General features: G+C 46.5%; 2 protein-coding genes across 5 annotated transcripts in view; one reads left to right on the top strand and one right to left on the bottom strand.

The window, feature by feature from the left end:
• Nucleotides 1-4,287, bottom strand: part of TPCN1 (two pore segment channel 1) — an 82,434-nt gene extending 78,147 nt beyond the window's left edge. Inside the window, exons 1-2 of one of the 3 annotated variants that reach the window (XM_011997917.1) lie at nt 4,108-4,264; nt 398-490 (exon numbers count right to left, since the gene is read on the bottom strand). In XM_011997917.1, the coding sequence (XP_011853307.1) occupies nt 398-488 (91 nt within the window). In that variant the 5' untranslated portion in view covers nt 489-490; nt 4,108-4,264. Of the gene's footprint in view, nt 1-397; nt 491-4,107 lie in introns of all 3 variants that reach the window. The other 2 variants (XM_011997919.1, XM_011997918.1) reach the window with 2 other exon arrangements.
• A 342-nt stretch (nt 4,288-4,629) lies between these two features.
• The window catches only part of IQCD (IQ motif containing D), a 25,194-nt gene continuing 18,525 nt past the window's right edge, over nt 4,630-11,298 (top strand). The window contains exon 1 of one of the 2 annotated variants that reach the window (XM_011997922.1): nt 4,630-4,727. The gene's annotated coding sequence lies outside the window, so the exon portion shown is untranslated. The remainder of the gene's footprint in view (nt 4,728-11,298) is intronic. The other variant, XM_011997921.1, reaches the window with a different exon arrangement.

Here is an 11,298-nt window from a genome sequence, read left to right as displayed (position 1 = left end):
AAAATTAGCTGGGCGGGGTGGTGCGTGCCTGTAATCCCAGCTACTCAGAAAGCTGAGGCAGGAGAATTGCTTGAACCCAGAAGGCGGAGGTTGCAGTGAGCCGAGATCAAGCCACTGTAGTCCAGCCTGGGCGACAGGGTGAGCCTCTGTCTCAAAAAAATAAATAAATAAATAAAATAAAATTTAAAAAAATAGAATAAAAGAACTATTACAGTATAATAGCCTTAAAATATGGAGGAGGGAACCCTGCAAGAACAAATACTGAAAAGTTAAGGGTAATTCTGTCTGGAGAGTGAGATTAAGGCTAATATGTTCTACCTCCACTTCTCTTTACATTTACTCGTAAGTTTTGTAAAGACTTTAAAGAAAAAAATAGGCTGGGCACAGTAGCTCCCACTTGTAATCCCAGCACTTTGGGAGGTCAAGGTGGGAGAACTGCTTGAGCCTAACAGTTCAAGACCAGCCTGGGCAAGGTAGCAAGACTCCATCTCTACAAAATAAAAAATTTAAATTAGCTGAGCATGATGACATACGCCTTTAGGCCTAGCTACTTGGGAGGCTGAGGTGGCGGAAACACTTGAGCCGAGGAGTTGGAGGTTATAGTGAGCTATGATCACACCACTGCAGTCTAGCCTGGGCAACAGAATAAGACCCCGTCTCTAAAAAATAAAATAAAATAAAATAAAAGGCCGGGTGCGGTGGCTTACGTCTGTAATCCCAGCACTTTGGGAGGCAGAGACGGGTGGATCACTTGAGGTCAGGAGTTCAAGACCAGCCTGGCCAAAATGCAGAAACCCCACCTCTACTAAAGATACAAAAATTAGCTGGGTGTGGTGGTATGCGCCTATAATCCCAGCTATTCTGTAGGCTGAGGCAGGAGAATCACTTGAACCTGGGAAGCAGGGGTTGCAGTGAGCTGAGATGGTGCCACTGTACTGCAGCTTGGGCGACAGAGTCAGACTCCATCTCAGATAAATAACTAATAAAATAAAATAAAATAAAATGACAAAAAATACAACCATTAAAATAATAGTTAATACTCGCCCAGGCACGGTGGCTCGCGCCTGTAATCCCAGCACTTTCGGAGGCCGAGGCGGGTGGATCACGAGGTCAGGAGATCCAGACCATCCTGGCTAACACGATGAAACCCCGTCTCTACTAAAAATACAAAAAATTAGCCGGGCATAGTGGCGGGCGCTTGTAGTCCCAGCTACAGGACTCAGCTCTAGTCCCAGCTGAGGTAGGAGAATGGCGTTAACCCGGGAGGCGGAGCTTGCAGTGAGCCCAGATCGCCACAGCACTCCAGCGTGGGGGACAGAGCGAGACTCCGTCTCAAAAAAAAAAAAAAATAATAATAATAGTTAATACTTAATGAGTGCTTACTATGTACGAGGGACCCTACTAGGGACCCTACTTTTACTTTCATAAGTAAAAGTTAACTGAAAATTTTGTATAGCCCCATGAGATAGGCAGGCCTATTATCCCCCCATTACAGGATGGGGGTGGTGGGTTCTTCAGGCACAGAGAGATAACGTATCCTGCCCAAGGACCCACAGCTAAAAAAAAACCAAGCTTTCAACTATGGTGTGACTCCAAACCTGTATTCCTAGCCATTACACTATAATTCCTCGAAGTCTGGGTCATGCATTTAGGCAGCATCTAGCTCCAATCACCAATATGTACTTGCCCATATATACAGATTTAAAACACATCTTTCACTTCAGCTTTACCACGCGGCCTCTCAGGAACAGTTAGAAACATACTTCTAAAATGTGTCATTTTTATATCATTTTTATATAGGAGTTGTTCTCTTAGATTTAGGTGTCCCAGGAAGGGGAAAAGAGTATTTTTTTTAACTAATGAGTATTTTTTAATACAGTAAAAATGCTCATACTTAACTCTCAATTTAAAACACTCAGAGCAGCTGGGTGCAGTGGCTCATGCCTGTAATCCCAGCACTTTGAGAGGCCGAGGCAGGTGGATCACTTGAGGTCAGGAATTCGAGACCAGCCTGGCCAACATGGTGAAACCTGGTCTCTACTAAAAATATAAAAAATAGCCAGTTGGGGTGGTTCATGCCTGTAATCCCAGCTACTGGGGAGCCTGAGACAGGAGAATCACTTGAACCCAGGAGGCAGAGGTTGCAGTGAGCTGAGATCATGCCACTACACTCCAGCCTGGGCGACAGAGTGAGAATTCATCTCAAAAAATAAACTAAAAATTTAAAAATAACTAAATAAGTAAAACACTCCAAGCTAGCCTGTTACAGCTCCTATTTATGCACATTCCTGTTTCCGCTGAGACGGACCAAAAAAACAACAAAAAAAAACACTCAGCAGATCTGACTGCAGACCTTTGAACTTGCAAACAGCAGCAAGTTCCTTCCTCAAGCAGTGGGCTCTGGGATCAACCCATTTTGCCTCCTAGCTGACCTAGTCAATGGCAACTGAGCGACTGACTTCTTCCTCGAATCACTGGAACAACTCTGAGCAAATCCGCGTGCATCCACAGGGAACGGTACAACTTTTTGAAACAAGGCAGCGAAAGTAAACACCGTTCTGCTTGCCGCTAAGCCCGTAGCTCTCTGCCCAGCACACTTCCTGTGAGATTTTTTTTTTAAGTTTCCTCCAGATCTGGGGGTTTATTTTGCTTTTAAATCTCAGCAGTGGAGAGGCAGAAGAGGAAATCCCAGATGAGACACTACTATTTGGCAGTCTTAAGAATTACGGTTGTATTGTCGTTTTGGTTTAACTTTTTACCACAGACATTTTCAAACATACTCAAAAGTGCAGAGAATATATATGTGGACTTCCTTGTATCCATTACTCAGCTTTGACAATTATCTCCCATATTTACTTTGAAGGCAGGAGAATTTATTAACTCACAGAGAAGAGGTTTCTTAATGTTACCATTATCATAATGGCTAGTGGTTTCTATGTTTTAACTCACAGCTGTCCAACATTTTGGCTTCCCTGGGCCACGCTGGAAGAACTGGCTGGAAGAACTGTCGTGCGCCACACATAAAATATACTAACATTAATGATGGGCTAAAAAAAAAAAAAAAAAGAGGCGGGGGGGGCGGTTCATGCATAATTTTCATGATATCTGCCACCACAGATTAAAGTCCTCGCATTCAAACGCTTGGACACGGTTGTTTAACTGTTTAATACATGACTGCTTGCCTGCCTGTATTGTCTTTGCCCATTGGCTTTCAACTGGGGTGGGTTTTGCCCCCACGGGGACATCAGGAATGTCTGGAGACATCTTTGTCACAACTTGGGAGTGAGGGGATTGCTGGTGGGTGGAGTCGGGGGATTATGTGGCTCAAAATGTCAATTGAGCTGCTGTTGAAAAATCCTATCTTAGCTAATATCCCCACTGTACGAATGAGGAAATTGAATCTTGGAGTGGTTAACTTGCCTCTTATAAGTTTCAACCCAGGTAGTCTGAATCAGGGAACCTTCCTGCTTAACCATGACCCTATATACACCTACGACTAGAACCAGTACCCTGATTTGAATTCAAACACGTCACTTGTCCAGCGAGACAAAAATGAGGTCCAGAGAGGGGAAGAGACTTGCCCAAGGTCACACAGTGCAGGAGCGGGGCTAGAACCCGGGACTCCTGAGTCCTGGTCCAGTGTTCCCTCCGCGGGCTTTGCTTCTGCCTCTACAGAGGACCCAAATGGCCAGCCCTGGGGAAAGGGCCTAGGGAAAGAGGGCCAGCTGCCATGCCGCTGTCCGCTCGGGCAGCCTGACCCGGGCACGAGACTCCTGCGGGGTCACCTGAGGGCGCCAGGGAGAAGAGCGAGGGAGGGAGCAAGAAGGAGGCAGGAGCGCTGGCTCCAGCTCCGCGTGCTCCCAGCCCGTGGCTGGGCGCCCACGTGAGGGTCGCCCCAAGAAGTCGGGGGCAAGGAGAGAGGGTGCAAAGCCCCGGCCCGGGCTGGACGGAGAGAAGCGCGGTGGAGACTTCCCCGCGCCCTCTCTGGGCCCATTCAGCCCACCTCCCACACCAGAGTGTCGCGCCGCAACCCCTTACTCCGCGCCCTCTGACCCTGATCCCTGCCCTCTCCCTCTGGCCAAGTCCTCGCATCCCTCGGATTCTTACACGCGCCGCCCCAGCAACCCGGACCGCGCGCCGGGGTCCGCACCACGCAGCCCAGCCCGCCGGCGCCGCCGCCAAAACCCCGAGCCCGAAGCTGTTGCAGCCGCCGCAGCCGCCGCCACTTCAGCCACCGCCACCAGGGTAGCTGCGCCAGCTCTCCCATCCGCCGCCTACCGTCCTCTCAACCCCGCTGGCCCCGCCCCATTTTCCCTTCACAGCGTCCTACTGGCTAACTGGGCTACCATGATGAGCTCTGATTGGTCAATTCTCACGTCTTTCCGCAGGTCTCGCCCGCAGCCGAGGCAGTACTCCCTGCCCGCCTCCTTAAGAAGGGGCGGGACGAAGAATCCACGCCCCTTTCTCCTCCCATCTCCCCGCCTTACTCGTTGAGTCCAACCCAGAGGGAGTCCCAAGTCTTTCCATTGGTGTAAGGTCAAAATGGTGGTGCTTCTGATTGGTCAGGCTTCAGGAGGTGGGGACAATTGAGCGGAACAAGAAATTGAATGGTGAAAAGAAAGGTCAGTCAGACACAGAGTCCCGCCTTCTGAGATTGGCGGGTAACCTCGCAACGCTGGGACCGCGGCGGTAACTGTGGCTAGGGAAACCTGGAGCCGTCAGAGCGGGTGAGTAACCAGGTAGGAAAGGGTCGCGGATCGGGGGAGATGTGGAATGGGGTTCAGCCCGATGTCCTTTGGCTCCCTGAGAAATTGGTAGCCCCCGCTGCGATCCCGTCTCAGCTTCAGGACCCCGTCTCTCAGCCCCTGCCTCAGTCTGGACCTCTCGCTCCACAGCCTGCAGGGAGCCGGCCTCCATTCTTCCCCTTCTACCTGCCCACTTCATGGCCCCACTCCCTCATCCCTAAAACGACGAGGACACCAGTCAAGCAGAGTCACATCGTAGTTAACTTATTTCAAGTCAAACATGGGAGCTGTGGGTGGGAGGGGGGTTTGTAAGTCCCCTCCCATTCCACCCAACGACCAGACGTTCCTCGGTGAGCGGGCCATCTCACTTCAGTGTTTAAATTAGGTAGTTTTTGTTTGTTTGTTTGTTTTGTTGTTGTTGTTGTTTTTGCCTAGCGCGGTGACTCACGCCTGTAATCCCAGTACTTTGGGAGGCCAAGGCGGGCAGATCATTTAAGGTCAGGAGTTCTAGACTAGCCTGGCCAATATAGTGAAACCTCATCTCTACTGAAAATACAAAAATTAGCTGGGCATGGTGGTGCACCTGTAATCCCAGCTACTCGGGAGGCTAAGGCACGAGAATCACTTGAACCCGGGAGACCGAGGTTGCAGTAAGCCAAGATCGCGCCATTGCACTCCATCCTCGGCAACAGAGCAGGACTCTGTCCCAAATAAATAAATAAATTAGGTAATTTTTATTATACCACTTTTGCCTTTGTCCTAACTTTGGAATTTATCTCCCATCTCCGTCCTTAAAATGTAATCTCTTTGTACCTACTGAAGATAGAGAGTTTCTTGTGATGATTAAATGAGGCTGAGGGCTAGGCACAGTGGCTCAACCTGCAATCCCAGCAATTTGGGAGGCCGAGCGGCGGATCACCTGAGGCCAGGAGTTTGAGACCAGCCTGGCCAACATGGTGAAACCCTGTCTCTACTAAAAATACAAAAATTAGCTGGGCATGGTGGTGCATGCCTGTGATCCCAGCTACTCGGGAGGCTGAGGCAGGAGAATTTCTTGAACCCGGGTGGTGGAGGTTGCAGTGAGCCGAGATGGTGCCACTGCACTCCCACCGGGGTGATAGAGCGAGTCTCCATCTCAATAAATAAATAAATAAATAAGGCTGAGGTGGAAGAATCGCTTGAACCCAAGAGGCGGAGGTTGCAGTGAGCCATGATTGCACTGCTGCACTCCAGCCTGGGCCACAGAGTGAAAAACCCTGTCTCAAAAAAATATATAAAAAAGAAAAACTTTGAGGTTCAAAAGATATTTTCATAAGAAAATGAAAAGATCAGCCACAGACACAGACATGGAGGAAATATTTGCAAATCATGTGTCTTATAATAGACTTGTATGTAGAAAATAAAAATAACTTTTATAACTCAAGAGGACAACTCAATTTTTTAATGGGCAAAAGAGTTGAGTAGACATTTAAAAATCAAAAAGACAATCCCAAGTATCATCATGTAAATAAATAAACAAACTGTAGCTTTCATATATTGCTGGTAGGTACAGCAGAATACCAGTTGGTACCACCAATTTGAAATATAGTTTGCAGTTTCGTAAAAAGTTAAACATAGGCCAGGCACAGTGGCTCATGCCTGTAATCCCAGCACTTTGGGAGGCACAGGCAGGTGGATCACCTGAGGTCAGGAGTTCGAGACCAGCCTGGCCAACATAGCAAAACCCCGCCTCTATTAAAAATACAAAAATTAGCAGGGCATGCTGGTGGGCCCCTGTAATCCCAGCTACTTGGGAGGCTGAGGCAGGAGAATCACTTGAACCCAGGACGCGAAGGTTGCAGTGAGCTGAGATTGCTCCACTGCACTCCAGTCTGTGTGACAGAGTGAGACCCTGTCTCAAAAAATAAATAAATAAATAAATAAAATAAAACAAATGAAAAATAAACTAACAGATAACCTAGCAATTCCACTCTTAGGAAGGTACCCCCCAAGTGAAAACATAAGTCTACACAAAGACTTAAATATAAGTGTTCTTAGCAACATCACCCTTAACAGCCCAAAACTGGAAACAACTCAAATGTCATCAACAGGTGAATGAATAAACAACTCGTGATATTTCCATAGAATGGAATACTATTCAGCAATAAAATTCTATACAGGAATGAAATACTAATAATTGCTACAACCTGGATGAACCTCAAAAACATGTTAAACCGAGGGTTTTTGGCCCAGTGGCTCACGCCTGTAATCCCAGCAATTTGGAAGGCCAAGGCAGGACGATCGTTTGAGCCTAGGAGTTTGAGAGCAGCCTGGCGACAAAGTGAGACCCCATCTCTGCAAAAAATACAAAAATTAGCCAGGCATGGTGGCATGCACCTGTAGTCCCAACTATTCAGGAGGCTGAGGTGGGAGGATCACCTGAGCCTGGGAGGTCGAGGCTATAGTGAACCGTGATTGCACTGCTGCACTCCAGCCTGGGTGACAGAGTAAGACCCTATCTATTAAAAAAAAAAAAAGTCAGCCAGGCATGGTGGCTCACGCCTGTAAATCCCAACACTTTGGGAGGCCGAGGCAGGTGGATCACCTGAGGTAGGGAATTCAAGACCAGCCTGACCAACATGGAGAAACCCCATCTCTACTAAAATACAAAAAAATTAGCTGGGCATGGTGGCACATGCCTGTAATCCCAGCTACTCGGGATGCTGAGGCAGGAGAATCGCTTGAACCCAGGAGGCAGAAGTTGCAGTGAGCCAAGATCACGCCATGGCACTCCAGCCTGGGCAACAAGAGGGAAACTCTGTCTCAAAAAAACAAAAAAAAAAAAGGCAGAATTTTTCAACCTCAGCTCTACTGACATTTTGGGTGAGATAATTCTTTGTTATGGGGGACTATCCTGCCAATTGTAGGATATTTAGCAGTATTATGAGCCTCTACCCACAAGATGCCAGTAGTAGCTTCTCTCAGCTGTGACAAGCAAATGCATCTTCCGATTATTGGCAAGTGTCTTCTGGAGGCAAAGTTGCCCCGGGTTGAAAACCACTGTGCTAAGCAAAAAGTCAGATGCAAACAATTACATACTGCATGATCCCATTTATATGAACTATCCAGGAAAGTTAAATGTGAGTGGAGGCCAGGGCAGTGGCTCACGCCTGCAATCCCAGCACTTTGGGAGGCCAAGGCAGGTCGATCACTTGGGGCTGGGAGCTCAAGACCAGCCTGGGCAACATGGTGAAACCCCATCTCTCCTAAAAACACAAAAATTAGCCAAGCGTGGTGACGCGCACCTGTAATCCCAGCTACTTGGGAGGCTGAGGCACGAGAATTGCTTGAATCCGGAAGGTGGAGGTTGCAGTGAGCCGAGATCATGCCACTGTACTCCAGCCTGGGCGACAGAGCGAGACTCAGTCTCAAAAACAAAACAACTACAACAGAAAAATGTGAGTGGAAACAGAGATCGTTTGCAGATTAGCTCATGGGAATTTGGGGGAGTGATAGAAATGTTCTAAAACAGGATTGTATCTAAAACTGATGTGGCAACTTTAGATACATTTACAAAAATAGTCATTGAGTTTTACACTTACAATGGGTGAATTTTATGGTAATGTAAATTACACCTCAATAGAGCTGTAAAAAAAAAATTATACGCGTGATTAGTACCATGCAGGAAAGGTGAGAGAGTTTCCACAGGTTGTAAAGTGCTGTGTGTTCCTGTCTGAGAAGGGGTAGCCATTGAGCTAAGACCTAAAGAATGGGGAATTGTTAATCCAGGGAGAAATTGTTCATGGGGGGTTGGTTTCTGACATAAAGTAACATTATACGTTAGTACCTGAGAGCAGAAGGGGTTTGAGATAGGCTGTTTTTTGTTTGTTTTGTTTTTGAGACAGAGCCTCTCTCTGTTGCCCAGGCTGGAGTGCAGTGGTGCAATCTCAGCTCACTGCAACCTACGCCTCTCGGCTTCAAGCAATTCTCCTGCCTCAGCTTACCAGGTAGCTGGGATTACAGGTGCCCGCCATGATGCGCTGCTAATTTTTGTATTTTTAGTAGAGATGGGGTTTCACCGTGTTGGCCAGGCTTGGTCTCGAACTCTTGACCTCAGGTGATCCACCCGCCTCGGCCTCCCAAAGTGCTGGGATTACAGGCGTGAGCCACCATGCCTGACCCCGTTTCATTTATTTTTAGCACTAGTCCCAGTTGGCAAATTGATTTCACTGCCCAATAAAGGGTTGCAACCCTAAGATATTATTTTTTAAGCAGTTTTAGATGCACAGCAAAATTGACAGAAAGGTAGAGAGAGTTCCCATATACTCGCTATTCCCATATGAACAGCCTGCACCACCATCAACCTCCCCCACCAGAGAGGTGCATTTGTTACAGCTGATGAACCTACATTGACACAGCAGCAGCATCCAAATTCCATAGTTTACATAAGGGATAAGGGTTCACACTTGGTGTACATTCTGTGAATTTGGATAAATGCATAACGATGGTATCCATCATTGTAGTAAGGTACATAGTATTTTCACTTCCCTAAAAATCCTCCCTATTCTGCCTATTCATCCCTCCCTTCCCCCAGCCCTTAGACAACACTGATCTTTTTACTATCTCCATAGTTTTGCCTTTGCCAGAATGTCATATAGTTAGAGTGATACCATATGCAGCTTCTTCAGATTGGCTTCTTTCACTTAGTGATATGCATTTAAGTTTCTTCCATGTCTTTTCATGGCTTGACAGCTCATTTCTTTTTAACGCTGAATAATCCTGTATTCCATTGTCTGGATGCACTACTGTTTATTTAGTTATTCAGCTCCTGAAGGACATCTTGGTTGCTCCCAAATTTTGGCAGTTGTGAATGAAGCTGCTATAAATATCCATAAGCTTTTTTTGTGTGCAGGTTTTTGTGTGGACATGCATTTTCAGCTCCTTTGGGTAAACACCAAGGAGTGTGATTACTGGATCGTACAGTAAGAGCAGGTTTAAATTTGTAAGAAAACAACCGTCTTCCAAAGTGGCTACACCATGTTGCATTCCCACCAACAATGACAGAGTTTTCTGCTTCACATCCTCACCAGCATTTGGAGTTGTCGGTGTTCTAGATTTTGGCCATTCTAATAGGTGTGTAGTAGTTAAATATTTTTTTCAAGTTGGAGAAGTTGATGGTAGAATAATCTAAATTCACTACTAGGAAATCCTTCTGTCTGAAACTGCCGAAGTGATACTGTCTACAGTTAGATATAACCAGAAATAAGCATTTCTAAAGTGACACTGTAACCAAAAGAGGAATTAAAATTCCTGATGAACTGATTGATAAGGAGGGGAGACTGGACAATAGGGAGTGATTTAAGGGAGCTCGGTCTTCTTCAGTCACTAACAGGAGAACATGAATAATGTAGAAACCAGCAAAATTAAAAACGAAATAGTAAAAAGGAGTAAAAACTGCCTCTGTTTTGGCTCTTTATAAAGCCTTTGACAAAAACATATACCATATTATTTTGTTGAAAGGTACATCTATTTTAAGAAATATTAAAGTGTTGATATTAACATATAATTTTTGAAGTAGTACTAAAAGTCATAAAAGCGTAACACTTTTGAGCAAGGATTTCATTTCATTCCCACAACAGTGCTGTGTCCCCATTTCACAGGTAGAACACCAAAGCTTGGAGAGGTTAATCGACTTACCCAAAGCCACACAGCCAGGAAGTGGTGAGACGCTGGAATTGCATTCCAGATGTGTTTTTAGTTTCCACTTCAGTAATGAGGAAATGAAAGCCCAGAGGATCAAGAGGACTTGCCCAAGTCTCTATAGCTTGTGGCCAGTGGAAAGTATTTCATCATAACCAGCAACATAGAAATCTGTCCGGGGAGGGGGGCACATTCCCTGCCAACCTGAGTCACTATCCCGTGTCCTCTGTCTCCAAAGCACCAGATAATCCTAGAGCCTACAGCCACCCAGGCAGCATTACAAACAGGGTCCCATCTGTCAATACCTCCAGCTTTCACTGCTGCAGCCCTAGCCTGGGAATCTTTTACAGACCAATTATAAACCGTAAAACACAGGTTCTCAAAAAGAACGAGAGAGGAGGATTGGGTAATAGTTCAAAACTAGTCACAGAAAGACAAAAAAAGAAACCACTCAACTATGAAAAAGTAAAAACTTAATTACATTTAAATCTTTTTTTTAAAAAATTCCAAGCCCTGAGTAAAGGGATGCAAAACAATTCATAGGCCAATTCTTGGCCTACAGTTTTATCATGAAAATATGACTCTCGGCCAGGCGCAGTGGCTCACGCCTGTAATCCCAGCACTTTGGGAGGCCTAGGCTGGGGATCATGAGGTCAGGAGATCGAGACCATCCTGGCTAACATGGTGAAACTCTGTCTCTACTAAAAATATAAAAAACTAGCCAGGCGTGGTGGCGGGCGGGCGCCTGTAGTCCCAGCTACTCGGGAGGCTGAGGCAGGAGGATGGCGTGAACCCAGGAGGCAGAGCTTGCAGTGAGCGGAGATTGCGCCACTGCACTCCAGCCTGGGCGACAGAGCGAGACTCCGTCTCAAAA

The sequence above is a fragment of the Mandrillus leucophaeus genome, unplaced genomic scaffold, assembly GCF_000951045.1.
Source record: "Mandrillus leucophaeus isolate KB7577 unplaced genomic scaffold, Mleu.le_1.0 Scaffold55, whole genome shotgun sequence".
NCBI lineage: Eukaryota > Metazoa > Chordata > Mammalia > Primates > Cercopithecidae > Mandrillus > Mandrillus leucophaeus.
This window is presented reverse-complemented; position numbering and strand designations above follow the sequence as displayed.